The 14,017-nt window shown below is 48.0% G+C and overlaps 1 protein-coding gene across 1 annotated transcript in view; it reads right to left on the bottom strand.

Moving 5' to 3' along the window:
* The window catches only part of CSNK1G1 (casein kinase 1 gamma 1), a 73,851-nt gene that overhangs the window by 35,671 nt on the left and 24,163 nt on the right, over nucleotides 1-14,017 (bottom strand). Inside the window, exons 3-4 of the mRNA XM_057380531.1 lie at nucleotides 12,820-12,860; nucleotides 8,500-8,569 (exon numbers count right to left, since the gene is read on the bottom strand). Of these exons, the coding sequence (XP_057236514.1) occupies nucleotides 8,500-8,569; nucleotides 12,820-12,860 (111 nt within the window). The remainder of the gene's footprint in view (nucleotides 1-8,499; nucleotides 8,570-12,819; nucleotides 12,861-14,017) is intronic.

Below are 14,017 nucleotides of genomic sequence, written 5' to 3'. Positions count from 1 at the left end.
GGAAGGAAGGAAGGAAGGAAGGAAGGAAGGAAGGAAGGAAGGAAGGAAGGAAGGAAGGAAGGAAGGAAGGAAGGAAGGAAGGAAGGAAGGAAGGAAGTCACCCCCCAAGAGACACGTGGACTCTCCAAAACAAGCCAAGACATTGTCATCTTCAGTCCTGTAACTACTGTAGGATTGGAAGGAAAAAGGGATTTCTCATACGTAGGAAAGTGTTACCCACATGGCCCTTCCAGCCTGAGGGAAAACCTCCCACTCCCTGCAACCCCAGGAGAATCTGCTGCCAAACACAAGTTCAGAAGCACTAAGTCAGAGCCTACTTCCAGACATTATTTTGGTTTCACCTTAAGAGAGCCGAGTACAAACGGGTAGGAATGGAATTTTAAAGGAAAAACAGCTACTTTCAGACAGAAAAATTATTACAAAACTTCAGAAATCCAGCCTGACCCATCACAGACTCAAGGCAGAGCCTGTGGCTTATCTTTTARTGATGGAAGGAGGGTTCCCAATAGCAGGCAGGGCACAGCTCCAAAACACAGACTCCAAACGCACTGGAGAGCTCCTCTGGGAGGTGGGCAGCTCTCCACACCAGGACTTCACTGGCGTCAAACCTCCCTGGCACTGCTCAGTTTTCATCTTAAAAACCTCCAGCGTTTTTAGGATGCCTCTGCTGTGTTGGAAGGGATCCCACTAAATCAGGCACCCACCCTCCAAAATGGAATGAACTTTGGATCAAGGCAGTGCTCMACACCTGACACAGCAGCCCCCTAAACATTAATTTTATAGCTCTAGACCTCAATTAGTTTTTAAGTGCAGCATCCCCACRGTTTGAAGGATGTTCAGAGAAGGCGCAGGAAAGGGGGACAAGCAGAACAGCCAACTGGCTCCTACATATTAATTAATTATCTTGRCCTTCACTGCCAAACTGGGTTTTTCATTTCATATAAATATAAATTCCAAAGTKTATCTTCAAACATCATGTATCATGTGGACTTCCCATCCCTGGAAGAGTTCAAGGCCAGGTTGGACAGGACTTGGAGCAAYGTGGGATCGTGGAAGGTGTCCCTGCCCAAGGCAGTGGGGTGGCATTATATCTTTGAAGGGGATTGAATGAGTGAGCTTAGGGTCCCTCTCAACCCAAAGCAGTCTGTGCTTCTGTGGCCTTCACCTGCCCCCTCCCATGGCTGAGGCACTGCATTCCCAAGCACAGCCCAGGCTGGCAGCCAGCAGGAGATGTTTCAGCTCAGGGTTTGCTAGAAAGCACCAGAAGTGGYACAGAGACCTTGGAGATGAAATGTCCATCACTGTCCTGGAGCCCGGCCGCATCCCCGGAGCAGCAGCACATCCTGCAGCGCACACCCTGCTCCATGGGCATTGCTGACACCAGGAGAACACAGCTGGGCTCACCTGGATGAGCTACGGGTCTATGGCCATGACAGCCTTCAAGGAACAGTGTCTGCACAAAGGCAGCTTCCCAGCATCCTGCCGCTCCCCTCYGCGTGCTGCCCGGAGTTTGATTTGTGATTACTGCCACAAATACCAGAAGAGTTYGAGATGAAGGAGGACTTCTCAGAATATAAAAAGGAAACTGCCTTAATCTCATATTCAAATATTAATGGCCTTGCTTTAAAAGCATCTGATAGCTTCCAATTGACAAAATCTAAATTTAGCCYGAAGAAGTCAGAACTTCTGATGCTGAGATGCTGAAATGTGCACATTCAGGAAGCCCTTCCTAACAAGGAAATGGCCATGTGAAGAAAAAGCCAAGTGTTTTTAAATAGTAAAACATAATTCTCTGGAGATCAACAGCAAGCCAGCTCTGAAAGCAGCAGTGTCTAGCTGGGCACGTTACAGTAATCCACTACATTTCATTCTGCAATTCAAAAGCTTGCAAGTCCAGGATCTTTCATGTTCAAGCTCCTTGGACTACCCTGACCTCACAGTGAAGCCATTAATCAACATTCCTTAAGGTTAAGCTCAGCACTTTACTTTCACTTTTTACCTACAAAACACACTTTCAGGAGAATGAAACAAGTATCCCCATGCTGAACATCTCCCACCTATGGCCAAGGGCACCTTTCTGTGCAGGATTTGAGAATGGAGAAGCCTTTTCTTGCCAGTAGAAATTTAACCCAACATCTTAAAGCCTTTGAGTCTGTTGCAGGGATTCGAGGTAGAGAATGACTGATGTGAAATGCGTCCCAAAGTTGGTTTCCTTGCAAATGGATGTCAGTTTTGTACCACCTTGTACAGATGAGTCACTTATGAAATACCTAGTCACTGAACACTGGCAATCTAAAATATTTCCAGTATTTCAAAGGAGGAGGCTGCAGTGCTCATCCGGAGTGCTGCAGTGTGACAGGTATGAACAAACCTCTCCATGCAATAAGCAGGACACAAAATACCTCAGGTGATGGCCACCTGCTGCTCCACACCAGTCCAAACCCACTTTGGGCTRCAGAAGGGCAATGCCTGGAAGTGTCCAAGGCCAGGCTGGACAGAGTTCTGAGCAAACTAGGCTAGTGGAAGGTGTCCCTGACCACATGGCCACAGGWTGAGCTTTAAGGTGCCTTCCAACCCAAACCACTCTGTGATTTCATGCTCATCCCCACCCAGCAGCTCCATCCTCCCCCAAACCAGCCCCTGGCTGAAGGGTGACCTGGCTCAGCTCCTGCCACGGGGACGTTTCCATCCAGGTGGCAAACACAAGTAGGAATTCTGCAGATTAGAACCGCTGGTGCCACGGTTAATGGGTATGTTCACACTTGTTAATTAAACACGGGTGGGGATCTCCTGCACTAACCCTCCCGCACACGGCCTCGAGTCACTCCAGCTCCCTCGGGGAAGMGTGCTGGGCACAACGAATCACCTTAAAACATCATTCCCTGTGAGATCAGTGGTGCTGGCAGATCCAAGGCGACTTGTTTACATCCATCCTATAATGAGCTTCACCAAAATGACCGCTAATTGCCACGTGAATGACAGCATTGTGCAACCAGCATGGAAAGAATGTCTTCATAAAGGGCACCCGTACATACGAGGTGTGTATGGGTAAAGCAAGAGCGACACAGAAAAACGTGCTCAGTGCASCCAATCCAGTGCAGCGTGGAGAGCAGACAGCTCAGCCACACGAGGAATATATATGCAAATATTGACTACACCAGCAAAGGCTCGGTTATTTCTACCACCTTCGCTTCCCTCGGTCCTACCTCCCGACGAGTAAACAGACTGCTTCGCTCTGGYGAGTTGTGCAACACAGAGAGGTCCCAAAGTAAACACACCGACTCTATACTTCATTAGAGGTGAACTTGTTTACAGAGCAGCAATTAAAACAAAACCACAGAATCCGTCAATATTCTATATGTATTGACATAGCCCTCCCTGACTCAGAACATTCTGCTCCTACACCGTGACTCATCCCTGTGTGGGCTGGGGACAGCAGAGATCTCGCTTTCCTGGGATTCTCCAGCATATCAGACTCCTGTCCTGCTCCTCACCACGCCACCATGGAGGCTCAGATGTCTGACATGCACTTGCCAGCGTGGCCTGTCCTGCTGGGGATGAGCAGAGACCACAGAGCCGCGGCACAGARCTCACCGCGCGGTCACACGTGTCCGAGGGCATCACATGTGCCAAGGTGGGACTGCCGAGGGTGGGGGAAGCTGTGACTCATCTGCCAGCTGGTTTAAAAATAAACTACTACTGAATCAAAAATGCATGACTTCTGYACACGATGTGCACAGGCAGAAGCTGTCACTACGTGGAAACTCGAGCATCAGCTCYGTGCAGCCAAAGGAAAGCTGGAAGCACGCAGAGCTCCATTTTACATTCCAAAGGTGATGCTTAGAGAGAAGGCATCGCACATGGCCTCGACAGGAACAGATGCCAGAGGTGCTCTGCAATGTGGTAACAAATCCCTACATGGTCTGGGTTGGAAGGGACCTTAAATCCCATCCAGTTCCATCCCCTGCCACAGGCAGGACACCTTCCACTGACCTAGGGTGCTCCAAGCCCATCCAACCTGACCCTGGACACTTCCAGAGCCCACCTGTGCCAAGGCCTCATTACTGTCACTGCCAAGAACCTCTTCCCAATATCCCATCCATCCCTGCTCTCTGGAAGTGGGAGCCATTCCCTGTATCCTGTCCCTCCATCCCTTGTCCCCAGTCCCTCCCCAGCTCTCCTGGAGCCCCTTTAGGCCCCAAAAAGGGCTCTGTGCTCCCCCTGGAGCCTTCTCCTCTCCAGGTGAGCACTCCCAGCTCTCCCAGCCTGGCTCCAGAGCCCTTGGAATCCGTGTGCCCTCCTCTGGACTTGTTCCAGCAGCTCCTGAAGAGAAGAATCGATTTTTCTAATCTGGAATCACCTTAAAACAAGACCATTCCTGCTACCCACAAGCAAACAAAGCCCACAGGACAAAATCACCAAGACCCCAGTGTGCACCCAGCAGGACCCAGCTGCCACAGGACTCCTGCAAGCCACGGGAAAAGCAGTGGCTTTTATTGCTCCCAAACGAAGCAGGAGGGTCCTGGGATGCTGCTGGGTGAGCAGGAGGCAGCTCAGGCAAAGCCAAAGCTGTGTCCTTTGGTAACTGAGGGAAGTGGAGCCATTCCAGGAGCCAGGAGCTGGGTCTGCTTGACCACATACAAACAACTCTGTTTGTTCCACAAATTTCAAGCACAGAGGRCAAATGACATGCTCAAGTGACTTACTCAATATAAGAAGCATGCTGCATACTGGAGACTTGAATTCTGGCAGTCCTTGGAGAAGAAAAATGTTTGGTCAAGTCAGAGGGGGAGCTCCTCTCATCCCCAAGGTATGGAAACAGAGGATTCAAAAGCAGCTGTGCAAAGGCTGAGAGCAAGGAGCAGCCCAGGAGATTAGGAACCAGCCTTGGGGAGGAGGGAACACCTGGGACAGCCTGCCCTCAAGGAGGATCACAGAGCGCGAGCCTGATTCTAGGGAACAGCTATCACACACAGGACTGTGCTCCTCATGCTCATGGGGCTGCCAGCAGGACTGTGTCCCCACCAGTAAAGCAAAATCTGGGGGATAGCCCAGGCCAGGATAACTGCAGGCAGGATGCTGCTGCAAGCTCATGTGGATTTGAGGACAAAGAAGAACCACGAAACTACTCAGTGCAACACTGGTATTAGAGGAGTGATAGGAGGAATGCAACAAGTTTGCACAGAAATTGTAAAAACCACTTCAATTGCCTTGGTGAGCAAATGGATCGTATCCCGGACTACCTGAACCTTAAAGGAATTACATTTCCTAAAGGAAATATATCCTTTCCTGAGGCACCCTACGGACCGACCATCAGGTCTCTGACTCCGTGCCCGCGCTTCGCTGTTTTGTTTCGCGGCTCACACGGAGGTAAAGCACGCAGACACTATTTTAGGTTATTAAATATTTCATTCCACAGTGAGACAGAAGAAGCCAACAGATGGTCACTGTGTAGCAGGGCCTCGCTTGACTTCTGGGGGGAGAAAAGTTCAAGGAAGAACCATGAAAATCTGTTTCTACGAGGAAACATTCCTCTAGTTAGAGGAAGGGAATTACAGGGGAGCTGTTAGTTCCCCTAAAACAGGGAGGCACTGAAACATCAGAGAGAGTATCAAATATCCAAAGAAGCACATCAGAAATGAGTTAATTGATTACTCATGACCCAGGACTTTCTCTGACTCCAGTGGATCCATCCAGCAATGTTGAGCTGCTCTGAGAAGCACCAAGAAGAGCCATATCACCACAGTTCAGATCTCTTTGACAAACTTCTCCCTGCTCCCTCACTTAATCTAGCGTGAAGCATCTTAAGATGTCTGAGACACAAAAAATCCAGTCTGCTGCTTGGCTAATCCAAGCTGCCCAGGGATCCCCATCCGTGCTACGTGGCAGGGCGAGGAACTGGAGCTGCTGGGAGGGAACAGATGCAACATCAGTGCCCTGCCAGCCAGCCTTGGAACATCGAGGCTGATGCAGCACGTGGCACAGGGAGCCTCAGAGCCACTGCTGAAGGAAGGGCCAGCTATCACATCCCCTGCTCATGTGCAAACATCTCACATGGAAGCTCACCCCAGGATTCAGATTCTGAATTCCTGGGCTATTTGCTACTCTGTCCAACTGCACCAAGGGAAATGCAGAATTAGACTGAATAGCTTAGAAAAAGGAAAAAAATACTATTTTCACCAGTTTTTGATGATGACAAGTGAAGCAAGTAATAGATACCCACATACATCCTTTGGGCACTGGCCAGGTAGGTCAGTCCCTTCCAACCTAAGTTTTCCTCTGACTACTACCCAAGAGTAGCACATTAAAAATGTTTATCCTGAACATCCAAGAAGGAAATGACCATTAAAACTCTTCTCATTAGGAAAGAAAACCCTACTTTTTTTTCCCAAAGCTGCAGGTGATGAGCATTTTGACATGTCAGAGCTCACAGAGGCCATGTGGCTGCACACGCAGTCGAGGGGATAAAGCAGCTCCTGTGGTGTCACAGCCAAGCTCCCTCTGCTCCCCCTCCTTGGGCTAACGGTGGCAGCTTCAGCCAGCCACGTCATTTGGCAGGATTAATTGGCTAATTTATCGAGCAGAATGTCACAMGCAACACTTCTGCTGTTGTCTCTGAGTCATGCACACCATGGATTTGGACACTCTCTGCCTTCGTTTGGCGAATGTACGGCCATTCCAAGTACAACCAGACATCGCTACTGCAAGGTCGAGCTGGCTGTTGGAGTGGTTTGGGAGTAAGGACCATTAAGAGGAGCCTGGCACTGCCAACCTGACTGAGCACAGGCCCCTCCACTGCCCCAAAGTGGGCATGCACTTAGCTCTGATCTGTTTTTCCAGCCAGACACTCTTACCCTAATCCCCAGTGCAGGCAGCAAGTCCAGGCTCCCTGCTCCTGGCAGCCCCACTCCACCAAAATTGGTTTTGCTCTGATTCCAGGATTCATGGTGAGACCAGCAGTGTAGTTCACATCCTCCACTCAAGTCCTGGCTGATTTCCAGTCGTTTTAGCAGAACTGCAGCACAAGAGCTTCTAATGGCATCCAACAGTTCATCAGAGCTGGGCGTGCGATGCCCGGGGGACCACACAGAGAGAGAAGCAGAGTCAGGTTGTTCAGGAGACTCCTCAACATCCTTTGGAAAATGCTCCAAGGCAGGAGATTAGAGATTAGGAAGGAATTGTTCCCTGTGAGGGTGGGCAGGCCCTGGCACAGGGTGCCCAGAGCAACTGTGGTTGCCCCTGGATCCCTGGMARTGTCCAAGGCCAGGCTGGACGGGGCTTGGAGCAGCCTGGGACAGTGGAAGGTGTCCCTGCCCATGGCAACAGGTGGGAATGGATGAGCTATAAGGACCCTTCCCAACCAAACCATTCCATGATTCCATGAATGCCCTGACAGGGCAAGTATTACAGRATGGAAAGTTCATCAGGAACAGGAGAAAACGCGTTAAAATAATTAATCTACCCAAAATAAAGCCATGCTTTCAAATTTTGATCATTCCTTAACCACAYCTTTTATAATTCCTGAACCACATCTTTAAAGAGTGGTAGGATGCCAAGTGCAGAAAAAGCAGACTGGGATTCATTCATGTGTCACAAGACATGTGGGCTGGGGTATCCCAGAAATCACAAGCACCAACAGAACTCCAGCAGGGAGTTCAACTGAGTGCTGTGGTAACGTATTATTATGAAAGTATTTCTGGATGTCCACCAGACATCCTCTGCAAGTGGAAGCTCGGTCCCTTCAGGGAAAACAGGACAAATAAAATCATTAAGTATAAAAAAATTACAGTAACATAGGAAACTTGTCAAAACCCAAAATCAGTATATGATCAAGGCACAGAAGGAGCAAAGAAGCTTGGTGCTTCACAGAGACTTCCTTGGACAGTGGAACAGCCTGCACGAGGCTGTGGAAATTCCTGGCATGGGAAACAGCACATGCTAAAAGCCTCTTCAGGTTTAAAAAAAATCCCCATAAATTCAGAGAAGAAAAATCCAAACATTATTAGTCTCTGTATCAGGGAAATCAGAGACTGTCAGAATAAAAATGTACAAAAAAATTCCACCTTTGACTGATCTTGTTCTCTTTTCCTCATGTTTACTGTAGACCACAGMGGATACTGAGGCTTTTGGACACTCTTATGATTTAACAAGTAAAAATGAAAACAATTTCCTAGGTTTTAAGACTTTAGATCACCTATTTAAGGTGTGTTGCTCTACACACAAATAACTTTCCATMCACTTATGATTCCTATGTTTCACAAACACACTTACAGGGAGCTATTTCCATATCAGCAAATCCTCACTAACTCAAGGCTTAGGTCCACACAATTACCCAATATCATCATTCTCACCCAGTCTCTTCCAAAACTTGTGTGAGGWTAAAAGGAATTGGCTCAGATCCCTAAAGTCAAGTCTGAGTTGCACAACAAATGCGATGGTGATGTTTGATTTAATAAACAAATCCCAGACTTTCCAGAAGCTTAAGGTAAGTTTACTCACCTGCACTTCCGAGTTGTTTATAAAATCTGTATTCTAAATGAAGCTGTGGTGCCCGAGATTTAATTGGTTCCTAGAACAGAAATAAATAAATTGGTTAAAATCAATTTGACTGAAAGAAGTTCTATCCTATACTTGATGATTTGTGCATAATTAGAACAGCCCAGACTGAAAGTCTAACAACAGACCTCACTACTACATGCCATTTAGACAAGAAGTGAAGAAACAGCACTAAGATTTGCTCTCRGGAGGAGAAATAACCTCCTTATTTAAATACAAAGCTCATTCATTGCAGCGAAATTCAAGAATCATTCTGCAAAGCTCCTGGTCCTGGAAGAACGACCCTGGACATTGGCAGAGGTCAAGGAAGTCAAGGTTGCAAAAGCTGAAGCCCCAAGTTCACTCTGTGGGCACTGTGGTTGTCCACAGGGTTTTTGTTGGTCTCTAGACTGTATTTTTGAAAAATGTTGAGTCATACAAGTGTGTTTTAGGTCAGACCACAGTCGTTCACAGCGAGCACCRCAGCGCAGCCAGACAGCTGGGGAAAAGGAAGAAGTCTCCCCCTTCTAGTGGCAGGTGTCAGTCAAACATCTTGAAGTACTCTAGAATATTCTATTTTTATCCTTAAAATACAAAAAAATAAAACAGGTAAGTCTGCAATGCACCCAAACCAGCCCATTTGTCAACTGTTACTCATCCACGCTTTACGCACAAGACTTAATGCCTGCGATCCATCAAGGCATTAATGTGAAAGATTACAGAGCTTCTAAAAATATAAAGTTAATATGGAGAGGATTAAGAGGCTGGAGTAATTACATTTGCAATAAAACTGTGCACTTGGGATAGGCAGGGATGCGGGTTCACTGCCCAGGCAGCCTGGAGATGGAAGTTAATGCTGGTCCTGATTTTTGTTGCTCTCTGGTCTGCACTGTAAGACCGATGTCTACACTGGCTGTGAATGCCAATGTTCTTTTTAAGTGTGGAGAAGGAATTCTGAACAGGAATTCAGGCAATCTGACTTAGAGCTGAGCTGGTCCACAYCAGCTCAAGCCATCCCATCCATTTCCCAGCAAGGGGAATGAAAGCTCCTGGTTGCTTCTCAGTTTAATCACAGAATCACTGAGGTTGGAAAAGGCCTCCACAGTCACTGAATTCCCGATGTTTTAAAGCTCCAGAAGACAAATACGACCAACTACTTAGAAAATAATGTGGAAAAATATTCTGGAGGCAAAACTCAACCTGCACAAAAGGCAAATACAAAGCAACACACAAACAAGTTCATAATATAAGACACATTTAAATTAAGGTAATTGTTGCTGGTGGCTCGAGGGATAGTCTACAGACACCTGCAGAGCACAGGGATTCAGGAACTCAGCCTGTTCAGGGTGCAGTTTATTTATCCAAACAAGTAAAGGGGAAGGACTGATGCAGCAGGACGTGATGCTGTCATGATGAAATCAGAGAAGCAGCCTCAGCCACTTCTGCCTCAGGAGCTCTGGACACTCGCCAGAGACGTGGCAGCTTCTGAGAAGATCATACCAGCACAGATTGTTGTCCTGTAGGCCAAGGGCTTAGGGATGCTGGCAGATGTTGTGTTTGTAGCAAAAATAACTGAATTGCTATTACCTTCTGGAGAAAATCCACAGCTCAAACCAATGGCACGGTGAGAGGGGATGGCCCGGTCCCCGCACTCTGACTGCAGCTGGATGGCACCCAGCTGGCTCCTGCCAGGCAGGAAATCCCTGCTGTGGGCACTCCAGCTCTGAAAACCCTCACAAGAATAAATCAGAGGCCCCTCAYCACGTAAGTCAGCTGAAGAGCATGACCAGGAGCTTCATGGTGACACCACACAAGGCAACACAGGGACCCATCTCCACTGCCRGTGGTTTTCCAAGGTGTAGCCTCAGTCCCAAAAAGAAACCATGAGGCATTAACATGGAATTTCACAGCACGTTCTGATGGGCTCTTGGTATCCATCACGCAATCTCTCAATTTTCCAGCTCTAAGGTTGTGGCAGGAGGCAGGAATAGCTGAGACAGCAGGGYTGCAGTGGCAGAAGATGATCTCACAGCTTGAAGGACTTGCAGCAAAGCTTTGACTCAGTTCAACAATGCAGACAAAAGAAAATGTTGCCCATAAGTACATGAAAAGCAGCTACTCCACCACTTATCTGCAAATTATTTGAAGGATAAAGGAAATAGCAGTTCAGTCCACATGTAAGAGAAGCGCATTTGCTGATGAGGAGGCTGAGTTATTCTTATTTCTGTGGAATTCTAAGATTAGGAGACCAAGAAACCCCCATTCCTCCTACTGTTCTCTCCTTAAACTCCAAAACAGAGCAGGTGTGTGGACAGCTGGATGTCCAATGGATGGCATTTCCAGCCCTTCACACAAGAAGGTCCTGAGATTTTTAAGCCTGGATCACAAGAGGGCAAATGAAATTGGAGTGTGTTGCAGAGTAACTGCTTTAACACTCAGTTATTTAAAAAAAAAAAAAAAAAGTAAGAAAAAGAGAAGGAAGAATGTGACCAGAAAAACAGGTTCAGATTGAGGAAACCAAGAGACAATGTCATTGAGTCCTGCCATATGGAAAAGCTTCAGGTTACTGGGAGGTGTCACTGCAGYCACTTTTTTGAGAGGAAAGCACCCTTTGGCCTAGTAAAGCTCTGTTTTACCTGGATTACAACTTCCTTATGGTTTCCAATGCAACAGCTTTGCAGGATAATCTTTGGAAGCAAATTAGAAGCATCACTGACTCAATAAAACRCCTCATCTGTGTACACAGCACATCATCTATGGCCTAAAAACCAACAGTTCCACTTCCTGATGTGGATCCATATTGAAGGCATCTCATATGGAGCCAGGCTGGGAGAACCCGGGGGGTTCAGTCTAGAGAAGAAGAGGCTCTAGGGAGAATTCAGAGCCCCTTCCAGGGCCTAAAGGGTCTCCAGGAGAGCTGGGGAGGGACTGGGGATAAGAAATGCCAGAACAAGGGGGAATRGCTTCCCACTGYCAGAGGGCAGGGTAGATGGACACYGGGATGAAATTGTTCCCTGTGAGGGTGGGGAGGCCCTGGCACAGGGTGCCCAGAGAAGCTGTGGCTGCCCCTGGATCCCTGGCAGTGTCCAGGGCCAGGCTGGAAGGGGAAAATGGAAGATATCCCTGGTGTTCCACAATGGCAGGGGGTGGAATGAGATGGGCTTTAAGATCCTCCCCCAGGAAACCCAAACCAGTCTGGGATTCTGTGTTCCTGAACTCCTCTTCAGGCATTTATTTATTTACTTTAGGGAACATCTTCTGACATTTGCCAACAGGCGTGAAAACAAGTCCCTCCTGAAATGCTGTAATTATTTTTCATACATTGTAAGGGAAGTGCCAGAGATGAGGAATCTGGGGCACTCAAATGGGATCACAACTAATGCACCAAGTCCATCCTGATTCTGTGTCACCTGAGTGACCCCGGTCATTGTGCTACACAGCAACAACTGGGCAAACCAGACGGTTTGCTGCAGTATCAAATCAGCACCACAACTTTAACTTCATATTTTAGGGTTTGGATCCTGATTAAAGAGTGTTTGGATGAGAACGCAGCACATCAGGTGAGGACATTGAATCTGAAAGCCCAAGAGACTAAGGAAAGCCTGAATTGATACAGACAGGAAAAGCTAAGGCCTAAAAACAAACTGATSGGCTGTGAGTTGACAAATGCAGAAGAGCTCCAAGTCAGGGAGTTCCCCATTCCCCAGATTCCACAGATGAGGAGACTGTATCTGCAATCCACAGCAGCCAGAGGAAAGACTGACCTTCCCCAAACTGGATCTTGTTTTGCCTGTTGCACCTGCAATCTCAGAGCATCGTACCAGACCGAGCTGTGCTCTGCTGCCCCAGGGAATTTGAACCACAGGAACACCCTCCTTCCTGGCTCTCAACTCTGAGAACATGGACCCCCTCAGCACCATGCCCCTAACCAAACACTGACAGCTGCACAGTCTGTGCAGTCCTGAAAGGAAAGGCTYGAGCCGTGGAGCAGGAAGAGGTGGCAAACCCACTACCAGTGACCTTCAGTGSAACCTGGGCAGAGGAACAAGGCTCTTGCTGCTGTAAGACAGCTAGAGACCATTTATGTACCAAAAAAACTTCAGCAGGTGGAAGGATGGGTTCGTTCCCTGCTTTTAGTGCTTTTAAGAACTTWTCTCAGTTTTAATAAGTCATTCCCAGCTAACAGTGAGAGCAGCACTGAGCCCAAAGCGAGAAACTTGGTTTTAGTCTGAATTTTTAACATGAAGTACAAGTCATTTAAGGACACCTGAAGCTTCTACTTACCAGTTTGATCGCTACATATTCATTGGTGTAGAGATTTTTACCTGCAAAGGGAGAACAAAAAAATCTTTAAGTTCCACACTGAATGCTTACAGCTCGAGGCACAATGAGGAAGAGTGACACTGATGCCCAAGGGCTGTTTTCCCACTTCCCCCTAAAGTTTCTGCCTTTAACAAGGTATAAACCTCAAAATAATCAAAAGAATGAACAGTTTGCAACAGCTCAGCAGGGCAGGCAAACACCACCTTCCACTCACACACACAAGGTAATTGTGTTCCATGGCAGCACTTTTGCTCCGTGCACGTGTTACAGGAGGAATCCCAGCCACAAGGTTTCACTATCTACATCATGCCAAAATAGTCTAGGGAATGAAAAATGAAGAGTCAGAGCATCTCTGTTTCTGGAAATGTCTTGGATCTGCTGGACACTGAACAATTTCATCCTGGGGATGTTTCACCAGGTTGATCACGCTCTGGGAAGCACCAAGGGCAGGAGCGTGGGATGAGCACACCCAGTTGAGCTCACATGCAGCTCCTGGTGCGCTGAGCCGGAGCTGGGACCYGTGTGTGCTGCAGCTGCAGGGGGATTTTCCTCCAGAAGCCTGTCTGGTGTTTGGAGGCAGCCCTGGGCTCCTCAGCGATCCGAGGCAGCGATGCACAGCTCTGTGTCACAGAGCATCTCCCCTGCCTGCTGACACTGCCAGTTACTCCATCACTCAACATCCTCCGCCGCCTCTGCCAGGGAACTCGAGCAATCACTCCCCCTCCACCTTCACACAGCTCATGCCTGACAGCAAACTCTCCTGGAACAGATGCCACTGGGAAGGACATTGGGGCAGTCCCTGGACTGTCAGACACCTTCCTGACCTCCTCCAGCCTCACTGTCTCCTTGGAGGAGGGAACCCCACCACAAAAGCTCCCTGTGGATTTATGCAGGGAAGTCTTGACCTTTACTTATCGCTTCCACAGCACGAGTCATGCTTTTACTGAGCAACTCCAAAACTCAGGAGCAATCCACGGTGGAAGTTACCAGGGCTTATATGCAGCATCAGCTTTGCCCTGCTCTGTTACTCATTTATTTTCCAATTCCTGTAATGGATATTGATGCTTGGACAGTCCAGCTCTTGAGAAAGCCCAGGACAGGGAGTGACATCATTCAGGGCAGGCACGAACTGGAGCAGCTCTTCTTTATCCATATGGCA

The sequence above is a fragment of the Malurus melanocephalus genome, unplaced genomic scaffold (genome assembly GCF_030028575.1).
Source record: "Malurus melanocephalus ecotype Western Australia unplaced genomic scaffold, MMel_1.1 scaffold_457, whole genome shotgun sequence".
Taxonomy (NCBI): domain Eukaryota; kingdom Metazoa; phylum Chordata; class Aves; order Passeriformes; family Maluridae; genus Malurus; species Malurus melanocephalus.
Note: the sequence above shows the minus strand (reverse complement) of the source record. Positions and strands in the feature narration are given on the sequence as shown.